At 46.8% G+C, this 20,215-nt stretch overlaps 1 protein-coding gene across 2 annotated transcripts in view; it reads left to right on the top strand.

Annotated features, from left to right (window-relative positions):
• otud7a (OTU deubiquitinase 7A) overlaps nt 1-20,215 on the top strand; it is a 23,665-nt gene continuing 3,450 nt past the window's right edge. The window contains exons 1-14 of one of the 2 annotated variants that reach the window (XM_068651030.1): nt 1-177; nt 4,361-4,471; nt 6,191-6,348; nt 8,218-8,403; nt 8,466-8,684; nt 8,772-8,873; nt 9,332-9,459; nt 9,704-9,816; nt 10,741-10,868; nt 10,934-11,083; nt 15,386-15,500; nt 16,574-16,658; nt 16,837-18,548; nt 19,113-19,929. In XM_068651030.1, the coding sequence (XP_068507131.1) occupies nt 6,264-6,348; nt 8,218-8,403; nt 8,466-8,684; nt 8,772-8,873; nt 9,332-9,459; nt 9,704-9,816; nt 10,741-10,868; nt 10,934-11,083; nt 15,386-15,500; nt 16,574-16,658; nt 16,837-18,393 (2,868 nt within the window). In that variant the 5' untranslated portion in view covers nt 1-177; nt 4,361-4,471; nt 6,191-6,263 and the 3' untranslated portion in view covers nt 18,394-18,548; nt 19,113-19,929. Of the gene's footprint in view, nt 178-4,360; nt 4,472-6,190; nt 6,349-8,217; nt 8,404-8,465; nt 8,685-8,771; nt 8,874-9,331; nt 9,460-9,703; nt 9,817-10,740; nt 10,869-10,933; nt 11,084-15,385; nt 15,501-16,573; nt 16,659-16,836; nt 19,930-20,215 lie in introns of those variants that run through there. The other variant, XM_068651029.1, reaches the window with a different exon arrangement.

Raw genomic sequence — 20,215 nt, forward strand, 5'->3', positions numbered from 1 at the left:
AGGGGGCGTGTCTTATCTTCACTGCAGCGGAGGAAAATGACATGGGGATGAGCGAGCGGGCGCGAGAGAGAAAGACACCAAGAGGCGGGAGGGAGACGGCCAGCCAGGAATTAACGGTTCGCCAAGAGGTCTGGACTGAAAACATTACGATGGGGACCAATGATTGACGGCAGAACGGTAAGAAACACTCGAGTTTTCGGGGTGGGGGGGGGGGTTCCCCTCTCTCAGCGCGACAGGCCCGGCTGGTTCAGTGTCGAACACAATAGGTTAGCACTGCGGACAGGTGCACCTGTCTTCATGATGTGCGTCGAACTTTAGCAACGGTTTAGCTTTTATTTTGACGCTCGAGGCGCCAACAATCCGAGGCCAGACATCACGACGTCGTGATACAACCGGCGGCGAAGAGTTAAACACTGTCAAACATGGATGTGAGGCTATGTGCTTAGTCGCAAATAGCTTTGACGTACACGTGACAGCCAGCCGGCTGTAATTTGGGATGGTGGCTGCTGGCCCGTTTTATAACCAGTTGACAATTAGCTCACTCAACCTACCTACGGAATATGAATTGCACTTTTTTTTCTGGGACAGACGCTTCAATATGGTGATTATCTGTATCATATATGCTTTACCAGTGTAACATAGTACAGTAGTGGCTTTAATGTGCTTCGGGTGTGATGTACTTTATTAATATCCTGGTTTATGGCGTCTCCCGTGAATGAATACCTTCAGGTATGACGAAGCCACTATTTTGTGTGTATGCGAGCCTGTGTGTGTTCCATTTTTTTTGTCCATCACTTGAGTGGGGCAAACAGTCCAATGAACAACCTCTTATTCCTTTTGTTTACAACCTATCAATCCCACTTTAACATGTTTTCTTGAAGAGAAGCTCAAAGCCAAGGGCAGCCTGTGGGTGCCAGGCTAAGCCGTACCATGCCGTCTCCTACAGTGAAGAGAGGGCACTTGGCACCCGATCAGTTACGACTGTGAATTGTGTTCCTGTCAGTGACATTTAAGCTACACAAAATCAGAACAGAAATGACGGTCGGTATTGAAGTCCGCTGGACTTTCATGTCGCTCATGGCAGCGTTCGGACAATGACATTCCTTTACAAACTTCCCTGCCAACTGAACACCATTACCTTAGAAAATAATTCCCCCATTATGATCTGTAATTTATGAAAAAAAAGAACAAGGAAGCTTTGGTTCCCATAATAAAAAAACACCTGACCACTGTGGCTTTCTGCCAGGACTAAAATCTGCAAACTTTAGTTCTTCAGAGGAGATGAAATAAGTCAAGAGCCTCATGTAATCACAGTCCAATCACCACCCTTCTTTAAAGTGGACTTTGTTCTTGAGACATCCCTACAGGTGGTGAGGCCTTCTTTCACACGTGGAGGTCATCTAGAGGCCGCTGAGTGGCTCTCATCACAATGTTAGGCAGCCTGTTTATAAGATGGAAGTACAAACATTTTTTTTGTGTGTGGGTGTGTGCACGCTCCCAGGCTCCCCCAACACTATCACCACACAGTGGGATATTTTTAACCAACAAGATCTGTATAAACCAAAACTGTAAGTAAATAATGCACCTTTTAAGTGTGGCCGACTGACAAACAGTTTTCATGAGGGCAGTCGGTGAATGGGGTCAGCAAGCAGCTTCGTGTCCGTGTTTTTAAGATGATACAGAAGATGATTTTCTTTCCTATTCACTCATGCCAAGTTCTGTTTGAATTCCAAACGTGTGAAATGACCTAAAAATCTAGGGAGCACTTAAAAAAATCCAACTTGTCTGATGATAATGTGGATTTAAATGGATATCATGCTGTTTTAACAAGACTGCTTCACCAGAGCTTCATGTGCTGTCGCTTCCTGCGTGGCTTTGACATTTTGATGAATTCATAACAGGCTTTAGTGTGATATTTATCATGGAATGGTGTCCTGGCAGAATCCTGAGCCTCATTAAAGGCGCATCTCTGCACTATATAGACGTTGACCTGTGCTATTATTATGTATGGCTGTTAATGGTTTATGGTGTTTTAATTAACATAACACACGCGATGATGATCTACAGGGATTTTTATGTCTGCCAAAGCAAACAGAGCATGGTCGCACCGGAGACCCTTTGGTGGCTCAATTCAGATTCATGAAAAGCCACAGAAGGTCATTTTGCTTCACTCTGAAAAGGAGGTCAGACCTCCTTTTCCTCGGCAAAAAAAAAAAAGAAAAACCTTCCTGGAAACTCTCCATTTTGTCTGTCAGTTTCTTTCGACTGAAGCAGGCTCAAATCAGTTGTTCAGCTGTTGCTCCTTCTCGATCTTAAAACAAAGGCGCTGCTCCCTGCGGCTGTCTTCATCGGACGCTTATCAGACAAATGAATGACGTATTGATGAGTAAAGGCACCAACGATGCACTTTTTCAATCCGCCATTAATACTGCGCCAACTTGTCTCTGTCAAGAGCCGAAACAAAGAAGGGAGGAAATTGGAAATGACTTTCAGTCCGAACCGCGTTTTCATATTGTCGCTACGTTGACGTCCAAGAACAATCACGATCGTGTATTATTTCAAAATAACAACACACCTTCGTTAAGAAACTAAGGACGAGCTTCACTCTTGACCCCAGTTGTGCAGAAGTGACACTGGGTTGGAAAGGGCCCAGTCCTGAAAGCAGCTTTGGGTCTCCGTGATAGCAGAACTGGAGGGGCTGACATTTAAAGCGGGGTTATGATCTCCTTCTGTGGCGCTCCTCAACCGCCGCTTTTGTTTTTGCTCCCAACGTTACGCACGCAGCCGAGCCCAACGTTTGACTTCGATCGGAACGTACCTCAAATATTCCTGTTCCGACAAAACAAGTCCGTGTGCGCTCGCTCTTGCTGCGCTGGCAGTGTGCAGCGTGGCAATGAGATGTAAAGTGACATTATTGCCTCCTGCAGCATTTCTCACCCAGCATGTGTAGCACGGGGAGTCTAGACTTTGTAAAGCAGGGGGGGGGGGGGCATCGGTGTCACATCCGTGTAATGATATTTGCAAATGCATCAAAACGACCGCGGCCTCCTGGCTGCTGCGTTTGCAGAGGAACACCCCTCCTGGCCCGGAGCCGATAAGCAGCTAAGCTAGCCGTCTGGGTGACTCCTTCTCATTATCCCCCTCACAGCAAAATTTTTTGCATTTCGAGGAGATCATGGGGATGAATAAAGCGTTTTATCGAATCCATCTAACGCAGTATTATTCAAAAAATAATACGAGTACAGCCGATTTGAAAATGTAGTATAACTAGAAGGTGTTAGCGCCGGCCTACATGTACGGCTCATGTATGTTCCTATCGTGGAAGCGAAGGCGCTCAAGTGTGAGTCCAGTTTACCTCCCACCTGCCGCATCTCTGCGTCGCTCGTGGGTGACTGTTACCTCACATATTGAACACGTATGAGCGGGACGTGTGCAAAAACAGCATCTCCATGTAACATGTCAGTTACTGTTTTTATTTGTACCTGCAACGCAAGTGAACCTAATGGGCAGCAGATGAAAACGTTAGCAATGTTATGACTACACTGTGGTGAATAAGATATGATGTCATGCTGTTTACCCAAGCGTGGGGCTCCTCATCTCCAAGCGCTAGTTGGCTGCTAGGTCCGATATTTGCCACACTGTTTCTAAATAAAGCACTTGTATTATGAAAACGCCATCCGACTCGCTAACATACTGTGCCACGGATTGATCTTGAAAATATAACAAGCATGGTGTAACTTGACTCATTTCTCACTACATGAAGTCATTTATTGAGTTGAAGGCCGAAACTTTACCTTAGCGTTCACAATGAATGATTCACAATGGATATTTTAGGATTCAATATGAGAAGTATGACACCGACTCTTCCGACACTTGCCAAAAATCTTTGCTGAGAGGTTGACGTGAGGTGTTGCTGCCCAAGTTTGAAATCTCCCAGCAACGTTCCTAAAAAGGCAGCTGCTTTAGTATTTGGCTTTCAAATAAAAAGAATAAATTTTGGGAACAGTTAAGTTACATTAGCACCCATCTAGACACCGTCTCTTGCAAAGATGCTAAGGCTCGGTTTGCAATTATTTCACACATGCATTTTATCTCTTTGCCATTTTGGTGCTGTCACTGCTTGAGTTGAGGCTCTGTGAGCGGAATGGCTCTTTTCGGAATGTGATTTTCAAAGGCAAAGGAACTCCCCGTTCTACCAATATTACTCAAATGACGGTAAGTAGAAAAAAATCTCATGATCTGACTCAGATCCAAGTAATGCGCTCACTCAGTTGCGTTTGGTGTCTTCAAACTGGACTCAATCACGGTATGTTCTTCAGTTTCAGTGGATGACTTTTTGTAATATCGTGTGTGTTTTCAGGGTTTTCCGCATTCCCCGCTGTCTTCCTCTCCTCGACTTGTGAAGCCATGGACTAGAGCTCCGTCTGGTCATGTGATGGCGTCGCAAACAACCTCGGCATCAATACAGAAAGTAAGTTGGAAAATCCAAAAGGAACGCACAGACAGCCAAATATTGTTGAACATTATCATTGATAGATTTCATGACAAAGCAAAAAATAATGTATTGATCTAATCAAGTAGTAAAAACTCGTGAAGCTCTTCTGTCAGATGAACTTTGACACGCTTGATGCCACATTAGTCGGTAAGATGGAGAAGTCGTTACACTTCATGTATTATTGACAGGCCACTGCATTAGGTACATCTGCCCAACCTCATAATATTTATTAGAAGCATTATAATTCCGTTTCCAGTTCCCGTACCGCTTTTACATGCCGTGTTTCTTCCAAGTTGAATTGGTCGACATTTCAGGTCCGACGTGTGAATTTAACATGGAGGACATATTGCCATTCATCTGCGGTTCATTTTGTAATGTTTGACAAGCAAAAAGTTTAAATATGACTGGGCCTCCCACTCACTTATTTTCATGTCAGATAGAAACCACGGCTGTTTGTGAGTCACTGTTACCTCCCACGTGCGGAGCATGAATGTACTTAAAGGAAAAGATGAGGTTACGTGGAGTAACTTACTCATTCTCTGCCGCTCAACACTACTCCTAAACGCGACATGTCCCGCATAGCAACATGTCAGACCGTTAACAGTTCCTTGCCACAAGATCAAATCGGGTTTAAAATTCTGCATTTACAATTTTTTTCATCTATTTGTATTTCCACAAGTGAAACAAAGCATTCTGATTATTGCTGCGTTTGTGTTATTTGAAATTAGCAGGAAAATCCATCCATTTTTATTCGTCACAGCGGCGGCCATGTTGATGCTTGATTTCCACTGAAAATGACATCAGGGCTTAGGTCATGATCAATCGCCGCTCAGCTCGCTCATGTCACATGGCCGAACCCTGAAAAGGGCCAAATAAAAGGCCGGCGATAACTAGGTCAGCCGAACCGTTGTGCATCGTATTTGCGAGTTGTTAAAAATGCATTGTGATGAAAAGCACAACGCAAGTCGAGCAGCTCTTGAGAGCCGAGAAAACGTTCTACAGCCAAAATGCTTCTGTTCCGGCGGCTTATAAATGTCACGTTGCGCTCTTTCATGCAGGCAGCCCGCGAGTGAGAACCGAACAGTTGTCGATGCCGGCGGGGGGGGGAGGGAGGCATCTCCAGTGGGCTTCAGCTCTTCTCGGGTCAGAGCAACAGACCTTAGCAGGCTCTGTTCTCCACACAGAGGTCGGCTATTGATGCTGTCAACCTGTGGGTGTTTGTTTCTCCGCTGCCGTTGCTCGGGGCTGCTCTCCGACCCAACCAACCCGAGGAATGAAAGTTATGCATGAACTCATCCATTTCGCGGGAAGAGGGAGTGAACGCATCTCATGAGTGTTGTTTGTGACCCAGACTATCGACCACGAGGAATTAGTAAACACGCTCTGTGCTAGTAAACCGTGGCACCGATGTGGCTTAAGATACTCCATTACAACCACAGCGGCAGGAAGAGAGTTAGCATTGTTGCGCTTACAGGCAGCCGGCCAAAAAGGCTTCGGAAACTGGCAGGTGTGTCCGGAATACGACCTCTGTTGATATTACATCTGGTGCGGCTGGCTGTTTTGTTATGACTGCGTGGACGACGACGAGGAGGAACGCCGCTTCAACTCTTGACCTCGGCTCAAGTCATGTTTTCAACCGGAGTGCTTGTTTTTGCTTTTGAGCTTTTGTCATTTTTTTGCGTGTCTTTTTGTCAGATGAGAACGTGAAGGAAGGCTGGCGTCCACCAAGGCCTCCGCTGCACCGTGGGCAGCGCACACACATGATCACATGACTCTGGACATGGACGCGGTCCTGTCAGACTTTGTTCGGTCCACGGGGGCAGAACCGGGTCTGGCAAGAGACCTGCTGGAAGGTAAGCGGCGGGCGACTGTTGCTAACCGCTCCGAAAAAAGGGACGGGTGGCGCGTTTGATCATCGGCTCCTTGATGCGGGGCTGGGCTCCGCGATTAGGAGAAGAGGAGCAGAAAGGAAACAAAAGGGAGGAGGGGAGGACAGGCGCTCACGAGCGGGAGCCGGCTCGCTGATTTAGAAGTGGCCGTGACGCTTTTACGAGAGCGTTCCCAAGAGACAGCTTTGTGTCCATTCACTGGCTCTCATTGAGGAGCGCCCGTGCTACTGGCATGTAAGCTTAACTCACTTAGCGACATTGAACAAAACAAAAACCAAACACCCGGGTGCAAAAGTTCACAAGCCAGCAGAATTACGGTCCGTGGTTAGAAAGATTGGAGCCAGTGGCTTGTTGGAAACAGAAATTAAAGATGTTCAAGATCAGACGTAGTTAGGGTTTTATGGAAATGTAGCTATGTTGCCGTTTTAGTGCTCTTTTGTTTCCACTCTTGTACACCTTTCACAGAGCAACATCAGAACATGAAATGGGTTGGAAATAATTTATTTTTCCAGACACCAGCGATAGTGTAATGGGTAGATTACATAACCAGTGATTAGTCGGCCAGCAAAATAGTCATTTGTGGCATCCCTAGATGCACAACACATTCATATTAGTTCTGCCCAATCTGTCTCATTTTCTCAACATTTCGTTTTTAACTCCAGTTTGAATTCAACCTGACTGCTATTCACTAACTACCAAATGTAATCCATCACCATTTAAAAACACGCTAGCACTTAAATATGCTCTTAGCGCTGGATTGTAAGTAAATCCTTCAAAGCTGGCATTCCTCAACGAGGCAGTTAAAGCTAATACAGCACATCACCCATGCATGATGGTAACCCATGTTCATCATTTTAGCTTGGCTTCTTTTTTGTTTTTTGCTGACGACGGCCATTTTAAATGAAGGAGAGAACATTGAGAGCTTGTATGGAAGCGTTTAGCGACCGTGCATTAGCCGCCATACTGCCGGGGCCGTTTTTGTTGCCAGCGTGGGTTTTGATCACCTCTGAGAGACGCTCACTAAATCCGCTTTGCATTGATTTGACTTGATAGAGCGGTGCCAGGTTTCATGTTCAGTTAGTGGAGAAGCATCATGTCTGGACATCTAGAGGAAATGGCACAGCTTCCTCTTGAAGGAGTCCATTAACTGGCCCACAAACATGCTCCCGTTACAAAACCAACCGGGAGACGCTCCTCTGAATATCTTCGGTATTATTCCAGCCGATCATTTTCTCATTATCGGAAACATTATTAGTTTCCTTTTCAGCGCTGTTTCCAAAACTAAACGCATTCAGCTGCACTTTAAAAGAACGTGCCGGAGCAGACTGGGCGTTAAGAGCTCTCGCTGCCTACTTCCTGCGAGAAAGGACTCCACCAGAGTGATAAGCCAGAGGCCAAACAACGCCGAGGACCTGACAGCTAAACAATGAGCTTACACATTGCTCTTTAATCTGAGGCCAAGATACAGTCCACTCATAATTGCCTTCCATTGTTATCCGGAGAAATATTGATTTTTAACTTTAATACGCGTTCAATAAAGCGTTTTGCACGCATACACACACTTCCTTCGCAGGGAGAGTGTGTCTGCTCATGTTCCTCCTACGCGTCAGGATATTGCTGTCACGCTGCTAACGGATCTGTCTCACTTTGCCATCATCACTGGTCTGACCCTACCCAACCTCGACCTTTGACCTATTTCATTGGTTTTGCTTTATGTGGGCTACTTTTAACATCAGCTTTGTTTGTTATTAGAATAAAATGAAACCTGGAAAAAGGCCAGCTCATCACTTTCAGTCTGTTTGTTCATCATTCTGGATGTTTTGCGCCTGACAGGTAAAAACTGGGACCTCAGCGCTGCTCTGAATGATTACGAGGAGCTCAGGCAGGTCCACACTGCCAACCTGCCGCAGGTCTTCAACGAGGGCCGCTACTACAAACAGCCAGAGGCGCGTGACACACCGACCCATGTCAGCAAGATCGACAGGTCGTGTGCGCAGAAGCAGGAGGACAATGGACAAGGTAAGACCATCCTTGTGAAAATATGAAATATATCGTCCGTTCATATCTGCCTCCCCCGCTAGAAAAGCGTCTGTCCCGCGGAATCTCACACGCCAGCTCGGCCATTGTCTCCCTGGCGCGGCTACAAGTGGCCAACGAGTGTACCAACGAGCAGTTCCCTCTTGAGATGCCCATCTACACATTCCAGCTGCCGGACCTCAGCGTGTACAGTGAAGACTTCAGGAGTTTCATAGAGCGAGACCTGATAGAGCAGTCCACCATGATGGCTCTGGAGCAAGCTGGTCAGTGTGTGTTTGTACGCTTTATTTGGGTAAAAGTACATTTATACTTTTTCAAATCATGTCGTTGATACTATCTTTTTTTCACAGGTCGTCTGAACTGGTGGTCCACCATGTGCACCAGCTGTAAGAAGCTTCTTCCTCTGGCCACCACTGGAGATGGGAACTGCCTCCTCCATGCTGCTTCTTTAGGTAAGCGGCACACTTTTAACATGCATTCAACTTTGTCTCGGATATTTCAGGAGCGCATTTTCAATTCCACATAACATTTGTCTGCAATTTTAAAGTGTTTTTTCTAGTTTGCTATTGTCAGACCACATTTTGGAAGACACGACAGGAAACACAGTTGGGTAAAATATCCGAGCCCATGTCATTGTAGTGGATTCTCTCATTTGAAAATTTTATACGTCGGGTAGGAGCTAAATTTAACTCGGGACGATTTGAAACAATACCGTTAGTAGTTTGTTTGTATATTTACAGTTTAAACTCTTCATATTGGCAATTAAAAAGCGGGATATCGCGTAAATATGAACGCTTACTCATAAAACTGCACCGTTGCGCAAGTTAATGGATATCGATCCATGGTGTTACCAGACACACAGTTGTCCCGTCACATTGTCCACATGAATAAATAATGATGTCTCCTCCAGGGATGTGGGGTTTCCACGATAGAGACCTGATGCTAAGGAAGTCCCTGTACAGCATGATGAAGAGCGGAGCAGAGAGAGACGCCCTAAAAAGGAGGTGGAGGTGGCAGCAGACCCAACAGAACAAGGAGGTTAGTACATGGTAGTCTCTCCATGAATTAAGTTCACATGAGCAAGCAAATTCATTCCATACCTTAATTAACTCATTTTTGCCGGAGCCCACATTCAGCGGCCGGGGTCGCACACGGTCCGTTTCCTTCTTTTTTTTTTTGTCAGGCTCTTGGCTAGCAACAGGTTCAGCAAACAGAGACACCGAATGATAAAAGGGTCCGTGTGGGCAGGCTTGTGCTGATCAGAGTTGCGTTGCTTGTGCAGTCTGGCCTGGTGTACACTGAGGAGGAGTGGGAGCGGGAGTGGAACGAGCTGCTCAAGTTGGCCTCCAGTGAGCCTCGAACTCACCTCAGCAAAAACGGCAACGCGAGCGGAGGGTAAGCCGTATGCTCCAAATGCAACTTGCGTAACGTACATTTCAAGAGAAAAAAAACGGTGTTTGGATTAGAACATGGTGAGCTGTACATTAAGATTTTTTGGTGGTGGCCCCTCATGAGCAAGTTGACGCGGTTGTCATCATTTTTTACTGCAGATTGCTTTTTTGGAATAGGCAGGGGGAAAAAAGTGGCAGAAAAGGTTGGTCACTTTGAGTCCTTCCTTGAAAGTCAATCAAAGCTCATGTCAGACTACGCCATCTAGTGGCGTCTTTTTGCCCTTTTCCAGCCTGGTCACTCCAACTCAGCTGAGGCTTCCCTGTTGCATAAACGCAGACGCACGCATGTTTATCAAAGCAGATCTGAAACAAGCTATGTTCCTCCTACGCATGGAGAAACCTACCTTTCTGTTCTTACAAGAACATTTGAGTTCAAATGTATCTTTAGCTGGTTTTCCGTCACCGACAACCTCGCCTTTTCAACTGCCTCATTTACTTCATTAGTCGTGGTGTTTTTTTTTTTTAACCTGTCATGCAGCTCGGCTGTACCAGCGTAATCACGTTTTGGAATGCTTGATGGTCCTGGTGTGAGATGAGCCCTGAATGGGTTGAGTGGGATTCCCATATTAAGAGGCTCTTCATTAGAGTTAATTTGGCTGCGTCGGCTGTTCGTGTGCCCAACAACTTAATTGTTGCACATTTTCTTGTTCCCTGGTGGTTGCAAGGCTGAGCGCTCTGAATCTGCGCTTGCTTTTCCTCTCTTTCATCGAACACATGCAGAGCATAAACAGATGAGCCCATTGTTGTCCTCCTGCCTGTTAACAGGTGCCAGATGAAATAGATGAAATCATGTCAATCTATTCTCACCGCTATTTCAGTAGCAACTCAGCAAACGCTCAATAATTTGCAAGGGTGTTTGCAACTGCAGGGTGGATAACGCTGAAGATCCAGTTTATGAGAGTCTGGAGGAGTTCCATGTGTTTGTGCTGGCCCACGTGCTGCGCAGGCCGATTGTCGTGGTGGCCGACACGATGCTCAGAGACTCGGGAGGAGAAGGTGAGGCCAAACTTGGTCTCCGTCATCTCAACAAATTGACGTTTACCTTTCCTTCTGACTTGCAGCATTTGCCCCAATCCCCTTCGGAGGTCTCTACTTACCGCTGGAGGTTCCTCCGAGCCGATGTCATTGCTCCCCGCTTGTGCTGGCTTACGATCAGGCGCACTTTTCCGCCCTGGTGTCCATGGAGCAGAGAGACCAACAGCGAGAGCAAGGTAAACGTTGTTGCATGTTCTTTGGAAAAACGGCAGTAGTGTTTCTTTGATCCAAGGCAGCACCTTCTGTGAAATGAAGCAGGTTTTCTGACTTTTTGTGGTCTGCCTGTCCTGCTGGAGGTGAATAATATATGGATTAGCAGAAGAGCTATGTGTGATCCATTATTAAAAGATGCCAGTTGGCAGCAGGAACCTAGCGATGGCCAGAACGTGGACAGAAGAATCCCGTGATTTATGTACCACAAATACCAAGGAAAGCCATAATAAATCAATGTGGCCATTTTTTTTATTTCTTAAAACTTTGTTTATCATGTACAGTACATTGCCAGATAAGACAATTTGATCATTTTAATGATAAATGTACTTTAGCTCGAACAGTATCAGACCAATTTACACACAGAAGCAAGTTTGATACTAAGTAGCAGCTCATTTAAGCACTCAATTGTTTTTTTTTTTTAATTGTTAACTCAATTGGGCGTCTCTGGGGGCGATTACCGCATCTTGAAGATCGATTGTACTCGACTCTCCGAGTAGGTAGTTTGACTTCAAATGGCATTTGAGTGCGCTTTTCCTTTTTGCGTGTTCTAATTTTATACAATGCACCATTTTCATGTTGTGTTAATGATCAAATTTTTTTCTTGAACGTTTTTTGTCATCGTAAATCCAAAAGTCATATAATTCAAAACATATGTACCTTCTTTTTTTTGTGGGACTGACTGACTTCTTTTACATTAGCCGGTCCTGCGACTTATTCAACAACTTGTATATTAAAAATAGAGTTCTGACTGGCGCCTAAAATTCCCATCCCCTCGTTACAACCCTTGACACATCAGAAAATGTGGCTATCTCCTAACACATGATAATTATGCGCTACAAGTTAGCATTGTCATTTGGGTGCTATCTTGAGTTTCCCCGTTTCCCATTCAGCTGTCAGCGCTCCCACTCAGCACGGAGAATGCGTCGTTTATTCTTGAGGTCACAATAACCCTCGCATTGACAAATAGAGTGGATCTCCTTGACAACCAGCCTTGGTAGTCACGGCACTCTTGTGTGTCTGACTCAGTGGGTGGAACTCGCTTGTCATTTCAGTGGGCAGCCGGCCAGATCCTTCCCTCTGTCTCTCGCAAGCAACTAACAACTTCTTCTCCATCTCGCTGCTGAGTAAGATCCTATTCTCAGCAAAGGAACAGCAAACTAGTTATTAAGTCAGAAAATGACCGCTGCAGACTAGCAGGCAGACATGATTACAAAGCTGCTAGCCTTGCCTCGCAGCGTAGCCCTTCACTGCCAGCAGCACTTCAACATGCAGCCAAATCCTCACACCCGTCCTTTTTTTTTTCCCCCTTGAAATGGGGAGTTCTCTGTTTTGACCGCTAGATGGCGCATAGGTCCACAGAAGCCTCTGTAACGCAACACTTCCGCACTATTTCTCTTTAGTACACAGAGTTCTGAACAGGGAACATTTCATCTGCAGTGTCTTCCCAGGATGTTATGAAAACACTTTGGACTGGGTTCGTGCGAGGAATCGCAATGCCGCCCACTGTTTTGTGAGACGGAAGACATGCGTTTGTTTATATGCCTGATGTAAATAGAAGGAGTCAAACATTGCTAGATTGGCTCGTTTCGGACCGGATGCCGGATGCCAGCCATACGTGAAGTCATCCAAGGAAAAGGTCCAAATGAAAAGCCCCCCCCCATTGCCAATTAGGGCAGCGCAAACTCTTAACCACATCACCACATATGGGCAGGGTCCTCAAGCCTGCCCCCAACAAACCCAGTCTCTCTCCCGACAGGCAGACCTCTGTGTGGATGTTTCAGGTGGAGACTCGCTCTTAGTTTCCTATAGCGCATCGGAGGGGCTATTGGTGGTCGTGTGTGTGTGTGTTCAGGTGCTCCGGGCTTCTTGAAAATACTGGCTCTTTCTTCAGCCGTCTGGATGAAGGATTAAAGCGGGGTACCTCCCGGTAACTTGATTCTAAAATGCACAGACACTTCCTGCTTTTGGTCCCTTTGAGCTTGCCTACCAACACGTAAAGCTTTTTTCAAGGTTGTTGTTTTTTTTAAACGCTTTATTACAGTCAAGTTTTGTTCCGAATGAGGTTATCACAAACCCCTTCAGCGCCACTTGCTGCGACTTTTCATCAGCCCACTTGGGCTCCTGTGGTCAAAGTGGCCCACTGGAAAACTCTATTTCCAGCCCTGCTTCGAAACCCATTACTGGTTTTCTTTGGCAGCCTTGCAGCAGCCCCTCCAGCTCCTATTTGTATGAAGTAAAAGGCCGTCTTTTACACAAAAAGACCACCTACAGAACAACCAGCCACCTCTGGCTAACTTTCACCACCTTCTATCTATTAAACATCCATAAGTGTTGGACTCGCCAGGCCGTCCGTCCGCTTAATTGAATCAACATGGCAATGTGAATTCAACGTTATTTGTTGCGGTTTCATCTGCTGCTACGAATGGAATTAAAGCGCTCGGCTGTTAAAAAATCCACAGCGAGAAGCTGAGGTCGTCTTAAAATGGACAACTGCTGTTTACTCTGCTGATGGACTGGGACTTTTAAATTTGCAGCTGTGCAGTGACCAAAGTCAGGAATTGAACTTTTCCAGACAGAACAAATTGTTCTTGAACAGAGGAAACATTGGCTCCGTGTTGCAAAAGTGCAATGAGTGACTTTGTCCTCTGCGGGGACTTAGAGAGGCCAGACCATCCACTCACTGCTTGCGATGCTTGAGCTGCTGAGTTTGCATTAAATGCAAAAAAAAAACACAGTTCTGCCTTCCCAACAGCTGTGTGCCTGCAGAAAACACCCATATTTCCTCTTACCGGATACTTCAAGCAAAGTGAGCAAGGTTGTCTTGTACACTGTTCAGATCCAGCGAGGCCTGTGATGTCATCCGAGCATATGCTGTGCGAAAGAGTCACTCAAGGACTGCAAAACAGAACTGCCGGCAGGGATAGTAAATACATTACAGCACCGAGCTTCGTTGGCAATCTCAGAATCTGGACCTTGTCCAAGTGGCAGCTATAGCTCACACAGCATTTTGGAAAGGCGAGAAATGAGGACAGCTGTGCTTGTGTTGCGGGAGCCAGGACGCCACCTGACGACAGAGCGCCTCTGCCTGATGCATGACCCCTTGTGCGCGCATGCCGTTCGATTTGTCAGTGCACGCTGTGTATTTCGATGAACAAGTGCCTCTCGTCACACTGTGCTAGAGCGTGCATTGGTCATGCCTTCTTTAGCTCACAGGCGTGACTCGTATTGTGCAAAGCCAACCTTTTGACATCTGCACTTTCTAATAGGCTCCTTGTGATATTGCAGTAAATTCATCGTCCGTTGCGTGTTATTTGTCCTCGACCGACCCGCAGTTGGTGGAAATCCATGACAGAGCGATTGTGTTAAAAGATACAACTGTTGTGCGCTAGCATAAATTTGAAAACGATGGACCGCAGAGACGGTTAGCTTAGCGCTGGCTAGCTGGTACAATAAAACATGGATGGATTCAAAACTTTAGCAAAAAAAAAACCACCCTAGGTTTTTGCTATTGGCCATTGCATGGCAAGAGATCCTTGCCGTTAGTTTTATTTTGAAATTATTTCTGGCAGAGCTAATTAAGGGCGCTAAACAAACGACTTAACTACCTTGACACTTTCGTCAGCGTTTCGCCAAAGGGACGCACGTGTTAGCATTGTGGCCGCTGATGTCACATCATATTCAAATGTGCTAACACCTCTCTGTGGCAGTGGAGAATGTATCCAAATGGAGAGGAGACTGCATTTTTTTTGTTTTGAGGAGCTTGCCACTATGCTGTCAACTCGCCAACTTTCAGTAGCCCAAGCAGGAGTTTCACTCGCGTCCACACACACCCACGTTTTGCACATGCAGTAGTGAGACGCAGGAAACTAGGGTGGGTGTCTGTTTTCTGTTCTGTGTCTCGTGATTAGTGCCGACCGAGCTCCTCTTCCTGTCTATGAGCATTTGATGGTATCAGCGAAGGATGAATGAAATCATCTGGTCACACGCCGCTGTGTCTGAAAGCACTCAATTATGAAACCAAATCAACTTGTACAACCCACCCATCAGTTTTCAAATCACTCACTGCGGGTTTTTTCCACCCACTGGTCCAATTTCATTTGAGGTGACCAATGTTCGGACACTTTATTAGGTACACCTGCCAGGTCCCATAAGATCCAACGCAAGAGTTGTATCAAACTTGTTGTTTTTTTTGACAGGAAATAATCCATGTTTACCTGTTTGTGTCTCTATTGAGTGAAAAGTCAACTATTTGCAATCTCTTTCAGCTGTAATCCCCCTGACGGACTCAGAGCACAAGCTGCTGGCGCTGCACTTTGCCATGGACCCTGGCCGGGACTGGGACTGGGGCAGGGACGACAACGATAACACCAAGCTGGCCAAGTGAGTCTCGCGCGGCATTCTCATCGTGGGCGTGAAGTGCTTTCAAAGGATTTCCAGAGCAATGAGGAAGTCAAATCCGCGCTAAGTTTTAGTTTGTCTGCGAGTGGGTTTAGATTTCATTTGGGGCTCTGGCTCGGGTCACTTCAAAGCGTGAGCGCACAGAGAACAAATTGTGAGCGCTGTCAGTCATCCCGAGGCTTTCCCAGGCTGAAACGGCAACGCCCGCTCTGATTTAGTGAAGGAGTTTATGTAAGGTTTTCTGTTTCACATTCCAGCCAGTCCAGGGGTTAAGTTTATCCTCCAAAATGCTGCAATATGGGAACCACGCAGATAAAAAAAAATGTACACAAGCAGGTTAGCCTCTAATTTGTTTGGCTGCCGAAACAATTTTCCCATAACTGTGAAGTTTAGTCACCCGAAGCCGAGACTTAACATTTTTGCTTTGTCTTAACTTTAATTATAAAGGCCAAATAAGATTCACGTCCCAGATGCACGTCAAACCTTTGACTTTAATCTTCTTAAGTGTCACCCAAGTGCAAAAAGAATTAACCACTGAAAGACGTAGCAAAAATCTGCCAACCTTGAATGCGAGTCCCTCACTTCTACTTGAGTTTATTCTTCTCATTTTGCCTCCGTCTTCTATTCACATCCACTTTTGAGGAAAGCCCTTTCATTCAAAGTGTTAATATTTTTTCTTTTTTTTCCACTCAACACTTGAACTGAGCAAGATGAGTACTTACCTCAATGGTGCGCTTTCTTTCATACATCGAGCGGCGTCAGATGCTTTGATGCCGTACATGACACCATCAGCGCATCAGCTGGTCTGAGAAATCAAATATTTAATAAAACAGCAATTGAGTGAGAAGCGAGTGTCAAACTTGTGTCAAACACATTTATATTTCCGGTATTCCCTAAGCATTGGCGTTGCTATTATCTCTAAAGCGGGAAAATTGTCAGCACTTTGCGATTTCTTTGAAATGTAAACTGCATTATAATTGATGGATTATAATAATATTTAATACAAAAGTGTGACATGAACACTAATGTCTGACCTCACACATCTTTTGCTGCAGTCTCATCTTGTCACTGGAGGCCAAACTGAACCTGTTGCACAACTACATGAATGTCACATGGATCCGAATTCCATCCGAAACAAGGGTATGTTCTTTTTGGACCGCTGAGTCTTCTCCATCCAGGTTGAAGTCAGTGTCCTGCTAGGAATTACTGCTCTAGAAAAACGGAATGTTCTGTTGATGTTGCAAAGGTTCTGAGAATTGTGAACATTTCAATTAGTGCTTCAGCAGTGTTCTTTTTCCTTCATCTCTGTGGAACATAGGCTCCCCTGGCTCAGCCCGAGTCTCCGACCGCTTCCGCGGGTGAGGACGTGCAGTCCCTGGCTGAGTCCATCGAATCCGACCGCGAGTCTGTTGGCAGCAACTCCAACGTCAACGTGGGTAAGGGCGGCAAGGACAAGGACAAAGAGAAGCAGCAGCAGCATCGCAAAGACAAAGACAAGAACCGGGCCGATTCTGTAGCCAACAAGCTGGGTAGCTTCAGCAAAACACTGGGCATCAAGCTGAAGAAAAACATGGGGGGTCTTGGGGGTCTGGTGCACGGCAAAATGAACAAATCCAACTCTGGCTCAGGTCGAAGCGGGGAGAACGGAGTGGAAAAAACAAAAAAGTCCAAGACAACCAAAGGGAATAAAGATGAGTCGGGCCATTCGGCCAGCTCCACGTCCTCTGAGAAGGCCACGAGCCCCTCCCCTACAGATAGAGACAAGCCCTCAAGCTCCTCCCCCATCGACAGAACGGACAGCACAGGGAGGGGCTCGGGCGACAAGAGCCTCGACAACTGGAAATACAGCACGGACGTCAAGCTGAGCCTCAACATCCTGCGGGCCGCCATGCAGGGCGAGCGCAAGTTCATCTTCGCCGGCCTCCTCCTCACCAGCCACCGACACCAGTTCCACGAGGAGATGATCAGCTACTACCTGACCAGCGCCCAGGAGCGTTTCAGCCAGGAGCAGGAGCAGAAGAGGAAGGAGGCCGAGAAGAAGCCCGCCGCTGGCGGCGACGCGGTCGCCAAAAAGCCGGAGAGCGAGAGCGTCTTCCAGAGGGAGAGGTCGGACAGCTCGCCCCCAGAGAGCTGCTCCCCTGTCCTGCCGCAGCGCGCCTACACCCCACAGCCCCCCGTGGCGCTCAAGGCGCAAGGCAGGAACAGTCCCATCCCCGCCGCCCCTCACGTCACCTTCCCGGTCCCTCCGCTCACCCCGCCCGCCGCCTCCCACCGCGTCGCCCACCCCGCCGCGCCTTACTCCTCCCCCAGTTTTGGTGCTAAGAGATTCGGGCCCGTTCCCGTGTCGGCCCACTACAGCCATACCCCTCCCATCCAGAGGCACAGCGTGATCCACCTCCAAGATGTCAACTCGCAGTCCCCCGTCTTACGAGAAGCCTACAAGCCGGCGCCGGTGAGCGCCCTGAAGACGTGCGCCACCTACCCGCAGCAGAACCGCACGCTGTCGTCGCAGAGCTACAGCCCGGCTCGCCTGTCGGGCGTGCGTACCGCCAACACCCTGGAAACGCTGGCGTACAACATGCCCGCCGAACACAAGTCCCACACCTACACCAACGGATTCAACGCGGGAGACATTCAAGACTGCCTGGAGTTCGCCGACGGCGACGACAACAACTCGTCGCACGCCTGGCTCAACCAAGACAAAACCAAAGGGCGCGCTTCTGGAAGCCCTATGTACTGCTTTCAGCAACGCCGCTGCAAGAGGGACAACTGCTCCTTCTACGGCAGGCCCGAAACGGACCATTACTGCTCTTACTGCTACAGGGAGGAGCTCAAGCGCAGGGAGAGGGAGAGCAAAGCGCAGAGGCTCGCATAGCCATCGCCACCAAGAGAACGACGCTACCTGCACTTTGCATCCACCACAACACCATGGAGAATGCTCTTGTATTTGCCCTCCCCCCCTCCCCCACACACCCCATCCCCGCCCCCGTTCCCTTGTTAGTCAAGATGAGGGAAGCGGAACTGGAAACGGTGAGCAGCTTTGGCCAGATGTTATTGTGCTATTAATTTTGTTTTTTTTCAATTTTATCTTTTACTTGTTTTAGAGTAAAAGTCATCCCTCACGCTCTTTGCAATGCGGCAAAGACGAAGCTTCTTATTTTTCATTGTGGAAAAGATTTCAATCTCGCGTTGGCCGGAGCGTTTTGAGCGAAGCGGTTTGAATGCAATACCTCAGCTCGGTTGCTCGTATTCTCTCGGGAAAGATTTCGAGTTGTTTTGCAATCAAAAGAAAGTGAAGGGGAGATTGGTATCAGCCTCGGAAGCAATAAATTGGTGATCTCCTGCTCCACTCTCCCCTAATTTTGTCTATGCACCAATAATATATAGATACTGTAGGGTAACTGTGTCTTGTAAATTGTCCCATTTGTCACGTCGAGCTCCCGGGAGCAAATTTCAACCACAGGAATTCAAACGTGCACGCAATATGGCTTAACATTGGATTGGCCTCATCGAGTAAGCGTACCTTTTGTTCTGCGAAGGATTCACGACGCGATGGGTCAAAAGTGGCTTTTTTTTTTTTTTTTTTTTTTAAAGGAATTTCCTGTGCCAAACACTGAACAATGGAGCGCTCCTCAAAATATGCAGTGTTCACAGTGTGTCCCTCTGAGCTGCCTGTCTAATACTGCTAATTGGTAAGTGTCTTAGATGAGAAGAATCGTGGGTAGTACGAACAAGAGCCGATGCGTATTTGTCCAAAGTGTGATTACGTGTCCGCCCCTGTAGGCCCGCCCACCCGTCTGTCTCTCTCTCTCTCTCTCTCTTTCTCACGCGAGATGCAGTCGTGCTTTGTATCACTTCGTGGTGACCGGTCCCCCCCCCCTCCCGCGTGACAACGTGCGTCTTTTCATGTAGAGGCCGTTTTCCAGAAGCACCTGCTGCTATAAGAGCACCTCAAGCCTTTGTGATCATCAGTGCTTTAACCAATCGGTGGGTTTGGGGGAGGAGGAGGGGCAAAAAAAAAAAAACAGGTACAACCCAGGCCTCCAAGTGCTTTCTGCTCATTGAACATGACGACTGTAAAGAAGCCGTGTTTGTGTTGCCGTTTGTTTCTGGTGATGCTGTTTGCCGATAACGTTACCATGCTGTCCTTAACAAAAGTGTGTCCTGGCCAAGGATGTCAACTGCGGTTCGCTTCTGTCTCTACTGTCCACACCGCGGTGTCGCTCCTCCTCCTCCTCTTCGTTTCTACGTGACCCCCCCTCCCTTCCCCCCCCTTCATGGACTCCCACCATGTTAAGACTGTAAGATATGATTTTGTATTCCTTTAAGACTTTTACACTACTTTAAATTATTGATTTGCACATTAGGTACAGATGTATATATAAACAAAATAATAGTTTATTGTTACAAACATTGCGTCTGTGTCTTTATTTTCCTAATTTAATGTTTGTTTGCAGTAATAGGACCAAGCCCCCCCCCCTAATTAAATATTCAAATACCGCAAATTATGTCTTCTAACTGCGCATGATGTGCTTAATTTTTTGGAATCCAGTACAGTACATTTATTAGGTACAGTTCAGTTATATTTAACTTGTGCATACAGTCAGGCGTTTTCAATGAATCATTTTCAATTGTTTTTAATCATTTATTCAGATATGACCAACATGTTGCCTAGTTCCATCAAAAGAGAAAAGCAA

This window comes from Syngnathus scovelli, chromosome 6 (genome assembly GCF_024217435.2).
Source record: "Syngnathus scovelli strain Florida chromosome 6, RoL_Ssco_1.2, whole genome shotgun sequence".
Taxonomy (NCBI): domain Eukaryota; kingdom Metazoa; phylum Chordata; class Actinopteri; order Syngnathiformes; family Syngnathidae; genus Syngnathus; species Syngnathus scovelli.